Below are 13,220 nucleotides of genomic sequence, written 5' to 3'. Positions count from 1 at the left end.
GGCCATCTTCATTGAAGTCAGAGTGAAGAAGACCTTTTAGAAATAACTTCTGCCATTCTTCAGACAACAGTGCTTGTGAACCCAAAGTCCCCTCTGTGAAGAAGCTAAAATGTTTATTTATCCTTGTCACTTGAATGTATATCTTGCTGTGGAGTTGAATTTTGCTCCCTTGACTTTACGGGTACTTGATATTAATATGCTTCTGTCAGCAAGAAGAAAAACCCCTCTCTAGCTGCCCTCCCTATAGTTATTTTTTCAATATTGCAGTATTTGCAGGAAACAAATTGATAGGCAGCTTCACAAGTGGTATCTAGTAATTTCTATCGCCAATCATATTTGGGACTTTCAGATGAGTTAAATATTTGTTCAGTCATCCCGACTTCTATGTTAACGCTGTTCCACTCTGCAAATCTGGTCAATAGCTTTAGGAAAAAAGAACTAAAAGCTAGAGAAATGTGGGCATCATCCTGTCAATATAGGATTTCCTTCATTTTTTTTTTTCTCCCTACTCAGTACTTAGACTTCAAATTTCAGGTATTGGAAAATGCACCTCATGATGAAGTGCATGCTGAAGAAGCATCAAGCAGAAATTTTGAAAAGCACAACAAAATAAGGTGAAAGAAAAGATTAAAAATGAAGCCTAGATGGGGAGGAATAATCAGTAAGTAGTTACAAATACTCTGCCTAATAGTCAGGTTAACACTCCCTAGTGCTTTTATACACTATATGCTTGGGACTTAAAGATAAGGCAGAAATAACATACATCTCATTTATTGAAGCTATTTCTAAAAGGCAGTCAAAATGTCTTTGGAAATTTTAATCCATTTACATTATATGATGGTCTCGTGAACTCTTTGATTAAAAGAATGATCCTATCAACTTCAGTTGGCTGTACATCAAGTCATATATCCCTATTGTATGCTTCTGTATTTACCAGAGAGATGGCCTTCAAATCTTTCTGTACAGATTTTTAAGTCAAATACAATATCCAGTAATGTTTTCTTTTAATGATAGCTTATGTTAAGAGAAGGCAGTGTCAGCTTTTATAACCAGAGAGATTCAAGTACAAGGTTTGGTTCTGTTTACTGAAGAGGACTAAGAGGATGGAGATTTCCATCCCAGATGGCCATTACAGTGTTTTTTTAAAATAAAGTCTCTCTTCCTAATTTGTCTAAACGTTATATAAAATTATACTGATAACAACAACAAAAACCTCTGATGAAATCATATCATAAATCTGGAAATGTCCTATGCTGAAAAGCACAAGCAGAATAATGCAGAATAGTATTTAGAAACAGGTTTTCCAAAATTATATTCTCTCACAGAATAACAAGGTGATAAAATCAGTACTGGCACACAGACAACTTCTCACCAGTATTCTTGTTCTGCCCTCTTGTAATCCTCAAACAGTGCAGTATTTATAACTCAACTCAACCTTACCCCTCACTAGTTTAAGCTTTTTTCTTTTCTCCTCTTTTTCCTTTTATTTCTGTATCACCAAAAAAAAAAAAAAAAAAAAGAAAGAAAATCTCCAAGTTTTTAATAGTCCATTTTTAATACTTAAAGGAGAAAGCACAGACAGAACTCATTTACCACATGTCAGTGATGGTTACTCCATGAAAACACCTGGTGCTATCTAAGATGCCCCAGTATATTTAACTAGCTCTCCACCTGAGGTACTATGTAATAGTTTCCATTCCTGTACAGATACCTCAAGCATTCTAGACCCTAGAGGCCTGTGGTTATGTACCTGAATTTTTCTTTTTTTTTTTTTTTTTGTCTTTTGTCCAGTGGAACTAGGGAATTTTCTATAGTGCTATGCTTATTCCCTAGAAAAGTAGTTGCCTAATTCTGGAGGTGTTCCATTGTTTAATATTGCTGTGTTTCTTGGAAAATAGTTGCAATCTGTTTGCAAGTTTCACTCCAAACTCCTATTGCTTAAGCCTAAGGAGAATCACCAACAACTGTATTAGTGTAAGCATTGCTACTTGTGTGAGTGTGCCTTCAGAGACTGTTGTCACGAATCTACAGGGTGGTGAGATGCTTTCTGGCTGAAAGCTATTTCCCATCTCATCATTATCTGTGACATCCATGGAAATAAATAAAGTAAGAGATTTCTGAGGATAAATCCATAGTAGCTACTCAGATGTTTAAATTCACTGAAGAACTGAATGTCCAAACAAAACAGAGATGAACAGCATTGTTAAAAAGCTACAGGTTTGAGCTTAAAAGTTTTTAAATTCAAGCTTAAGTGTTGATATTCTGTACTTCACAATGTTGACAGTGCCAAGGACCAATGTTTCGGAGCACTGTGATGTTTTTGAAAAAACAAAAAAAGCCTAGTTCAGCTTTGGAGTCAGCATTGTCCTGACCATCCTGGTTCATGCTAGACATTTTATGATCTGCTTGATGGTTTGTCTGCAGCCTCTGCTCAGTTACCGAATGCTGGCATTACTGGTGTCAGCACATCAAGTCAATAGTAGACTTTCCAGACACCAGGCTGCAGAGTTTCAAAGCACTGTCCAGAATATTGGAGGCATTTCCCGTTGCTCTGGTCATCATGACAGTAAGTACCTGATCCAAGAGCAAGAAAGCCATATCTTAGAAGAGATCTCAGTTGGGAGTTCAGCAGAATCTAGACACTTCATTCACAAACAGCTATGAAGAATAATTAATCAGATGTCAGCTAACTTAGAAGGCATGTCTGAATTTACTCTCTTTCCCAGTTGCATGATTCCTGGTGTCTACAAATCCCGGTTTCTTTATGAAGCAGCTTCTCTGTTCATGTACACACTAAACTAGGATCTACAAAGTAGGAGTTATTTCATATAGATGATGTGAGGAGAACAACCTCCAGGTTATTTTTTCTCAGAAGACATGCACTCTGATAAAGAATTAGCATTTACTTCCATTTAAACTCTCCTCCTTTATATAATTAGGAGTTCAGTGTCTAGAGCAGCTGTCAGTGATGTTGCTGAATCTTTTCTCACCTTTGACAGCTTTGATCCTCTGTTTCTGTCCAAGGAGTGTATATGCCTCAGCAGATATCATTAGTGAGGAGAAGATAGTCATAGAATCATATAATAGCTCAGGTTGGAAAGGACCTTTAAGACCATCAAGTCCAACCACAACCTAACCAGAACACTGTCACCCTTTTTGTTGAAGCTGTCATGGTACAGGAAAGAATCCGTGTACCAGAAGTGGTCACCTACTAGTTCAGTTCCTAAGAAAGCTTGGCCAGTAGCACTCTTAATTTTTTGCACAGGGCTTTGCTCAACCCATTCAGAGTTTTAAAACTTTGTCCTTTACATATTTGAGGCATCAGGTCGCACCTGAAGGTAAAGAGGCACCTTGAAAGGAGATATTGTTGTCTAGGTTGAACTCAGGAAGGCCATTATAATTCCCAGTAAAGACAAATTCCATTCAATGGAAGGAGGTAGATGCCTAAACTTTCAGGCACTCAACCACAGCATGGCTCTGCCTGAAGACAGAGACAGTAGGGATTTAAACAGGCTAATAAGGTGAGGCTGTTCCTGCAATCCATTTAGAAGAAGGTTCTGGTCAAGATAGTCCATTTTAGATTTTTGTTTTCATACCTATGTAACCGATGACTGACTAGAAACAGCAAACTTTGTGAGAAGGAAATGATACATGTTCTAAAGAAAGTGAATTCCAGCCATTTTAAGATACCGTGCATTAATTTTTCATGTATTTATTTTTGGAGAGAGAGAAGGTAGGAGGAAGAGGTTCTTGTTCCAATTTTATGTCCTGTTATTTGGCAACAGCAGGTTGAACTAAGGAGGAGAACTAAGTACTGTGATATTTTCAGAGCCTTTCACAGGGATATAGGAATGTGCATAAGCAAGAACTCAAGTAAACAGTATGGTTAATACCTTATTCTGCTGTAAGGAATGTCTATGCAGAAATATAATAAAGAAATAAGAGACTCCTTCATGCTTCGGGGATCTGCTCCCTCCATGTCATTTCTCAGTGCTTTTCGTGTGTGTTTTCCCTGTGGATAGATACTAGGGGACTAAAGAAAGTTGACCTACATGTGCTTTTCTTCCTCAGAAACATTGTGTTTCTGTACAGGGTATTGACGATGAAAACACACATGCTCTAAGAGTTAAAGTAGGCCCAAAAACTAACCACAAGTATCCAAAGGGAAAGAAGAGGTAGAAATAATTTTTTTGTGTGAAATGTCTCAGTACCAGATTTTCAGTTCTGAAACCTCTGTTTTTGAAATCTTTCCAGTGACTTTTGCCAGTAGGGTAAAGAGAGAGGCTAATGGCTAATCTGTAACCTTTTCTTTGAGCAGCATAATTTGATGTCTCCTCTGTCTGATGTCTGCTCTGTACCTATCTCTGCTTGTGTTTTTGGCTCTTTTTCCCTTACAGTACTAAAATGATGATTGTAACTCATGTATGTAGCGGAAGGGCAATGCATCAGCACACAATACACAAGTAGTATTTAATGGATTTTTGGGTATATAGTTTCACTCTTAAGCTCACTGTCAGGAAAGTAATATATGAATTTGCTCTGAAAATGTAATGCAGAAGTTATGTGAGTGATTTGGTCAGACTCAGTTCACCTACCAAGTTGATGATCAGTTCTGCCTGTTAATTGACATTTGTGGACATACATGTTTATAGCTGTAGATAATTTTCCAGCAGTGGTTTTTTTTATGACTCTCTCATTTCCATCTGAAGATTTGTGCCTGCACAGCAGGTAGATTTCTAATCTGCTCTTTAGTATTTTATTAGTTAGGTGAAAAAATGACTCATAAAAAGAGTATTTTCTAAGTAACAAATTATTTATTCTGTTCACACTGAGATTGCTCTATGTAAAACAAGAGAGGCTACCAAATGACTGGAAAAATACAGCACAGTGATACAAAAGTTGAATATGTAAACTGTTTTATAGATACAAAGCAGTATCAAAATACAGTTTAACAGAGCCAGTGGTTTATTTTGCAGCACGCTCTTTCTGACAAGGCCAAGGTGAAAACATTCGATCCGAAGACAACCTGTTTGCAAGAATGCCTGATCACCACTTTTCAGGAAGCTTACTTTGTTTCAGAAAGTTTTGAAGAAGCCAAAGAAAAGATGAGGTAAACTATTTCCCTTGACTGTAAAATCTAATTTCTCTTTTTCAGTGGTAGACAAAAAAGAGGTGTTAATTTTCTTTTTTCTTTCAGGGACTTTGCTAAATCGATCAATCGTCCCTTCTCTGTGTACTTCAATCCATATACACAAAGCATTGAGATTCTGAAGGATACCAGGAGTATAGAAAATGTCGTCCAGGACCTCCGCAGTGATCTAAACACTGTATGTGATGCATTAAGCAAAATGAACAGATATTTAGGGATTTGATATATGTCCCACTGTGATTTGTTGTCAGCTGCTTATTCTGTAGCTGTTCTAGTGACATCACACGACATGGCTAACTTTTAAAACTCATCAGTTTGCTCTTCTGAGCTTGGCCTGTGGCTTGTGTCATTGTGTAGCTTTGTCTAATTGTTAAGTGCAGACAAAACAAGGCAATGCTAATTCGTAAATTCTCTATGGAGTGTGGCAGCATATAACCAGCAATTCCTCAACACAATGTTGTGTACAAGTATACCAGTAAAAGCTTGCCTAGCAATGAGTTTGTTTCTTTAAGATTGGTGTTAAAATGGTGTTCCTGATTTCTTTAAGTCTGACATTATTTCCCTTTCCAACTGTCAGAATACAGAAAAAAAGTATTTGCAACATTTTCCATTTTCCTTGTAAGAGAATCTGTATTTGGTGGTGATGACAGTGTTTTGCCCATATATTTGTAACAGAACTGAGTGTCTCTTGTGACTGAACAATACACTTTACATGTATACCAATGCAGAGATCAGGAAGACTACGTATCGGTACTAAAAGGTCTGTGAGGATTATGAAGAAACACTACTGACAAATGTTTGATGTGGCTAAGTAATTGCAAAACAACAGGAGTAATAATAATAAAACCTCTGACAATTCATGCATAGAGGTAGTGATAGTTCCATACATGTATTGTCTGTGACAATCCTGATCATACTTCCACTGCAGGAAGTATGTTGTTTATCTGGAAACAAGAGGGGAAGCACCTTTGTTAATTCCAGGTTGTTAGATGTGAATATAAAGCCATTCTACATCACTCTGTGCCTTCTGCATTCCCTCATTCTTTGAACATAGTCCCTTGCATTTCATGCATAATTTGCCTTTCCTTCTTCTGCCACATTCAACCTTGACATGGTGTGCATGAGTGAGTCTACATTGTATCAGTATCAGTAGATATGAAAAGGTGAATATGGAAGTTGTTATTTAATTATAGCCAGGACAATTATCAGTTAGTAGATTACTTGTGGGGTGCTTAAATCATACCGACACCTAAGCTGCCTAGCTTGTACCAGATGGATGCAGGTAATGCCTGACTTAATGAACTCTGTGTTAGCAAGTTCTGACAGAAGTACAAGCTCTGTCTGGGGAGCAGTGTGGAAATATTTGAGCCGACTCTTATCTGGAAGCAATAATTATGCATGTCTTTCCTTTATCTGAGTTATTCTGTTCTCCTATTAGCCAGAATAATGGAGAGTTGACCATATTGTATGGACCTCTAGTAATGGAAACTGCGTGGATCTTATGCAGATCATGTCAGTACAGGTGAAAGTTCATGGCTTGTCTACTTACGTGGAAAATAGATATCTATTGAACCTGCTCTCTCAGCTGAGAGACTCATGCAGATACTCTTTAAGTGTCGCTAGCAATTTCAGCATGAAGAGAGCACCACTTGATAGTATCAGCACATCCTTAAATAAGAGGCAATCTATAATTTTCATAGGGAAATATGCCACCTCCTCAAAGATAACTACAAGATAACAGAAAGTGCTCTATTCTCTGGATGGTCCCTGCTGCATTCTAATGCTGCTGTTAATAGGGTGTGGAAAAATCCAGTTTTAGATCTAACCGTGACTGCCACTGGTATAAATGAAGAGCTGTTGAATTATCCCACGGGGTCAGCATGCTGGAGGAGTTTTTTAACTTCCTGACATTAGTGCTGACTCCATTAACTAGCACTTATCGTAGAGGAGTCACCAGCACGCTTGGCATAGAAGTTTCTTCTTCTTTCTTTGGATGGAATCTGATGAACCCCTTGCAGCCCTTTTTGGAGAAAATGGACTGAACTGATATTTACTTTAAATGATCTGGAAAATCATTGCACAAGGAATAGTAGTTCTTAGTTCAAGACCTGACAAAGTATTGTTGCTTGCTTAAGTGAAATAAAGGCACAATGAGTGAAGAGATAAAGAGTTTGCAAAATTATTTTTTCCTTTGAATCAAAATTATACAGGAAAGTGTTAAATACTTACAGTATCTGGATTTATTCTTGACTTTTCTGAACTGCCTAAAATAAGGATTGCACAGAAGTAAAACAACAGAAGCATATCTTTGTTTTGTTTTGTACTGTTAACAAGTAAATCTTATTATGGATTAGGGAGAAACCCTTGAAATCCAATAGTCATTTTAGGACTAATGATGGCACGGAAACTGTCTGCAATGAAGATATAATGTCAATGAAACAGAACATTGTCAAAGGATAATGGGCTCCTGCTGCTAGATATATGCTTAATCCAATGATTTTATTTCTATTATACAACGTGATTAAAAATAAATTAAATATAATGAGCTAAGGAATAATAGTGATTTAGAGAGACAATTGCTCGTTGTTCTTACATGGGAAAGCTGTGTTCTTACAGGCTACAGGGCAAACTTTCTTTGGGCTTCAGCCAGTCAGCAGTCGTGAATTGGAAAGAAGGCTTTAAAAAGTGCACTATTGCACTTTTATGAATCAAATAGTTCCAGCTTAGCTGACATCCTTCTCTGCAGTTTTTATTAGCAAATTAAGATCAGCCATGCAGCAATCTCCTTGGATGACAAGCTCATTTAGGCATAATGAGGGAATTATTGACAGTTATCAAATTACACTAACGTTTCATTTAAAATAGACCATATTTATCTAAGGTGCTTGTTTAACTTTAGTGAGCTGGACTCTGGAAATTGGACTTCTTCTTAGGCTCATTTATTTCCTATGTAATTCTGAACTAATGCTTTATGGGTCCAAGATATATGTTCTTGCTTTGCCTGCATAGAGTAAATGGGCCTGAGCTTAATGAATGTAAAGCATTGCAGTGTTTACTACCATGCAAAGTCTAAAATGAAAAACAGCACTCTGAGACATTGCAGCAAATACAAATACCAAGTTTCATTTGCAAGCCAAGACATGGTTCATGCGTTTCATTTCATTTATTTGGTGGAGGGAATGGAGTGGGAAAGGTGTTAAAACAATATATTGCGTTTTCTGTTGTGTTTTTCTCTCTATACTTCAAGATCTGTTTAGAAGCCTGCTTTAAGTTTAGGCCTTCAGTACACTTTCATGACATAGAATGTCCTCATTTCTTCTTGTAATGATTTCCTAAAGTCATAGAGAAAACTCCAGAAACATACTGTACTGAAATGTGTATTTAATGTCACTCTATAATGGATTACAGAAGATTTCACATCTTTGAGAGAACAGCCTGACTCTGTGAGCCAAAGCTGGTGAAGGCTTTCACCTACAGGCTACTGGTACAAATTCAGCCCAGTCAGCAGCTTCTGAGAGCTATCACCACCAGCAGCAGCCTGGTGTCTGTGTGATGAGCTTGGAAGCTAAGATAGTTTCGTTTTGAGTAGAGGAGACTGAGGGGAGACATGATCACCTTTTTCAAACACATAGGAGTAGCCGCAAAAATAAAAGGGAAAAACTTCTCTAGCCTGTAGAACTAATGGGCTTAAATTGCAGGACAGGAGCATTAAGTTCTTTAATGGCGAGGGCAGTGGAATCTGGAGGACAGATTGCCTAGGGAGACAGCAGGACACCTGTCATTTTTTAAAGAGAACAGTTTAGACAACTTTCTCTCAGGACTGCTATTGGCACAGCTGGTCCTGATTTGAGATCAGGGAACAAGCTGCATGGCGTCTTGAAGTCCCTTACAGCAGCTGCCTGGAAGAGGGTTCAGGCTGCTCATTGAAAGGCTCCACATGACTCTCAACAGCAGTAATCGTCGTAAACCATCACTGTGGAGCCTCTCAGCAGCATTTGGACCCCTGCATGTTCCTTCCATCTTAGACCGACTCTGAAGTGGTTCTTCGTCCTTCCATCTTCCCTCAGGGAACAAATAGGATCCATAATCTGAGTGAAGTCTCCAGTGGTGACCGTGCTGCTGAATTTTAGTTCATAGGCCACTTGAGAGAGTCCTGTGAGCGAGTTATGGCTACCAAGAGGCAGAAGACAGATTGTCAGCGACCACCATTTGTCCTTTTTGTAAGCAAGGTTTAAAGCTGCTCAATATTATAAGCAAAAAAAAAAAAAAAAGAAATGCGTATTTCACCCTAGCTCTGCCTGTGTTTGGGCTGTCAGGAAGACTGTGCCCACAGATTTCTGAGGAAAAAGAGCCCACTGGTGTGGTCCATCAGGGAGCTTTGGTTCAATCCCCTAATGTAGCTGACTGAGGAAGTTGGGGCCTGCTGCTGCTCACCCAGTGGCATTTTAAGGACTGGGTAAGGGTGGGTGCAGTGCCCTTTCATTAAGGAAATCAGCATTCTGCACCAATCTGGTAACTTACATTCTTGTTTCAGCAGGATGGTCTGTGCCTTTTTAGAAATATGGCAGGTTCCCTTCTATCTCATTAAGAGCCATTATCATATTTTCTAATAATTTGAAAAAAGAATGATTCCAGTATTGCTGCATAATGGCAGTATTTTTTTGTATCAATGCCACTTAATCTCTGGAGATTTTTCATAGACAATGTGATGTCCGTTCAGAACATCTTGCAACAACAAAGTTTACATTTAAAAGCTCCTTTAACACTTTACAATAGGAATTCATGTTCTTATGCCAACAGTTGAGATGTTAGCATGAACTGAAAAATAGGTGCTGGCAACTTATTGGGATTTTGGCTCAGGGTGGACTGTTCAGGTGGAGTAAATGTGAAGTGGGTTATGTAGTCACATGCTTTAAAATGCAGGTGGGTAATGAGTATTTTGATGGACTTCTTTGTAAAGAAGTCATAAATTTCTAATGTCCAGAAAGATAATAAAGAAGCTGCTGTTATACTCCACCTTTGGAGGAAAAGAGTTTGCAAAGCAGCAGGAGGTAGATTTCAGCCTTTGTTAAACTGACACATGGCCTGGAATATGAACTGCATGACACCTACCTTGCCAGCTTTTACGTGGCATCCAGCGTGAATACAATTCTGATAACAAAATAACAGAGCGACAATGAAGCACTTCAGAGCCAAACAGCCTGGCTACCCCATAGGAGACAAAGTGGGTGATTTGAGACCAGCGTGGCACAAATCAAATCACTTTTATTTCCTATGAAATCAATTCTGTTTTCTGTTTCTTTTACAAAACACCTTCTGAATTGTGTTGCCATTTTATTTTTCCATGAGGATTCTAAAGAGATGTAAAAATTATGGAATGGCTGATGTGGCCATCCTGCCTATTCTTTGGTGCCACCAAACTCTGTACTGACTTTTGCCATTTTTCAAGGAAGTAGAGTAATGCTGAAGACGTGATGCTGTGGTTTCTCAGGAGTTGACAATTGATGGATACACCTAAATATTACCATCCTTTACTATCCCTCCCTGTTGGGATTGCTGACGTCAGAGATGCTAACAAGACCAGTCAACAGTAATTGAGTTTGAGGCTATGCGCACAGTGGACTTGCTACTCTAGAAGAATTTGTTGGGAGGCTCGGTTTGGTTGAATTCCCTTTTGCTGATTACTCTTGATAGATGATCGTGAGTAAAGTTACGAAAAAGCAGGCGTCTCACATCAGATGGGGACCAGGGAGTCAAAAATCTCCACTGCTGCAAAAACAGCACATGTTTCAAGAGGCGTCGTGCTGCCAGTGCCCGTCAGTTTAATTAGACCTAGCTCAAAATAGATTTCATAGTTGCTGGATTAAAAGGCTACATTTTACTCCCAGGTCTCAGCCCGGCATCTGTTTTCAGAGATATATCTGTGTCTGCAAGCGCAGGAGCTAGAGCTGCCAGTCAGGCATGCAAGGCCTGTTTCTTATTTCATTTGCAGGTATTTTTTAAAAACCTCATTTGCAATGTTATCTCCAGAATAGGAATGCAGCACATAGAAGATGCAGAGGCATCAGGGCCTGATCTTTTCTGAGCTCTCATTGCTTCCTGCCAGTGCCAGGCAGCACAGTGAGTGCAGCCAAGGGAGGACTCCTCAGATCCGTGCTCATTGCTGGGGGCAGGAGTTAAGAAGCCACCTGAGCCCCAGAAAAGAGCTCCTACTCCTGTCTGCTCCGTGGCCTCAAAAAAACACCCCAGCATTCATCTGCCTTCTGTGACTTGCTTTTACAGAGCACCTCCTCAGGATTTGTCTGGGGGTGTTTGTGTGGTGGGATGAATTAATATACGCTGACATATGTGCAGGAAAGGTAATAGAGGTAGGAAGGCATAAAAAAATGATAATTTCATAGCTCTCGTTTTATATTTTTCCTGCAAGTATCTGGCTTGGCTTTGGCTTGAGAAAAGGCATGATGGAGGCCCACCAGTGCCATCCCTGTATAGACCAGACAGAGATGATGCAGTCAGCCTTTGCAGACCCCTCCTGCTGTAGGCCACTGCATGCACTTGGCTATTCTCAGCCATCCAGCACAGCCCCCTCCTTTCTGAGCTCAGTAACAGCCAAAGTGCAGCTGACCTGATGTGCACATTTGCTTGTGGGCTCACCCGGGACAATTTCCCCATAGCACACTGACATGCAGAGGTGGGAGTCTGTTGAAGGTCTCAGGATGTATATGGTGCAGTAGGATACAGTTCTTCCTGCCCCACTGCTGGAGTACAGCCCTGCAGCATACACAGAGCTCTCAGCTGTAGCAATACAGCTTGTTTCAGAGCCAGCATGCCTTTAAATTCCTTAGCAAGCCTAATACTTGGGGACTATTAAAAACATCAACAGATCCCACAGACTTAAAAACATGAGGAAAGGGCATGAGCAAGCATGTGGTAACTGTCAGCAAGTATTGATTTTCTCACCACAATCTGAGCACACAATCAGGCATACTGAGGACGTGGCATTCCTATGAATTCAGTTTTGATACACCGTTTCTCAAATAGCTCTAGAGAAGCAAAACTAGGACTCTTTGCAGCTGAATAGGCTCGGAGTCCTGTATAATTCTCTGTGTTTTCTTGCCATTACCTTATTTCCAAAGGAGAGGAAGAGCGCTGTGTTCATGAATACGATGTAAAAGCTGTTCACGGTGCAATAGCTTGGTTTGCCTGAGTTGGGAATGAAAACCTGGTCAGAGGGAGGGAATTAAACCTCCAAAGTAATGCTTCTGATTTGCAGAAGGGAAAGGGGAAGTGCTAAGTGAATGTAGGAAATTGCAGCATTATGTGTTGTGAGAGCAATTCTTTCCATCCTTGTAGCTAATGGACTGAACAGAAAGTGAACAATTTGTTTCATACGGTGATTCACCAACACTCTGACAGCGTTTCCAATTCTGAGCTCAGTTTCATATTCAGTTCCCTGTTTACTAGTGAAATAGTACAATTATCTGTCTACCTCTTACATCTTACAAGCAGGCAAGGCTGCAGTATCTGGAAGGAATAAAAATAATGGTATAAATCCTGGCTGTTTAAGGCTGGAGGGAGGGGAAATGAAGCAAGTGTTATCTTTCCAATGGTTTATTGGAACTCTTGTCTAGAAATGAAGTTAAATTTCCTGGGAAAATAGGTGCAAAGGAAAAACTGCCAATGGAACTCAGTTTTCAATTTCTATTTAATGTTTTCTCCATTCACGTTTGTGAAAGGAAATCACAAAACATTTCCTGTTTGAGTTTCCTCATCAAATTGTCAATAGTAAAGTGGCCAGAACTGTTACAGCTGAATTGGCCACACAAAGCTCTGGTAAAAATGGGATGTCTCTCCCAGAGGCATTTGGTGAATGTGCTAAACTGCTTTACAAGACAGGATGACATTTTTCTGCCTTTAACCCCAGTTTTATTTTGAACAGAAATCACTTGCTCTATAACGAGTTCCAGTTTTAAATCTGGAAATGTTTGCGAGCCTGCCCTGGCTGCATGTATTTCTTACTGGTGAGATCAGTGTTTGAATAAAGGAAAATCTTGGAGCATCTTCCCAGAAG

The 13,220-nt window shown here is 39.4% G+C and overlaps 1 protein-coding gene across 1 annotated transcript in view; it reads left to right on the top strand.

Annotated features, from left to right (window-relative positions):
• TPH2 (tryptophan hydroxylase 2) overlaps positions 1-7,953 on the top strand; it is a 53,992-nt gene extending 46,039 nt beyond the window's left edge. The window contains exons 10-11 of the mRNA XM_052668951.1: positions 4,977-5,110; positions 5,198-7,953. Of these exons, the coding sequence (XP_052524911.1) occupies positions 4,977-5,110; positions 5,198-5,372 (309 nt within the window). The 3' untranslated portion in view covers positions 5,373-7,953. The remainder of the gene's footprint in view (positions 1-4,976; positions 5,111-5,197) is intronic.
• Positions 7,954-13,220: the final 5,267 nt, after the last annotated feature.

This window comes from Tympanuchus pallidicinctus, unplaced genomic scaffold (assembly GCF_026119805.1).
Source record: "Tympanuchus pallidicinctus isolate F22 unplaced genomic scaffold, pur_lepc_1.0 scaffold8, whole genome shotgun sequence".
NCBI classification, from domain to species: domain Eukaryota; kingdom Metazoa; phylum Chordata; class Aves; order Galliformes; family Phasianidae; genus Tympanuchus; species Tympanuchus pallidicinctus.
The sequence above is the reverse complement of the archived record's forward strand: the minus strand, read 5'-3'. Positions and strand labels throughout refer to the sequence as shown.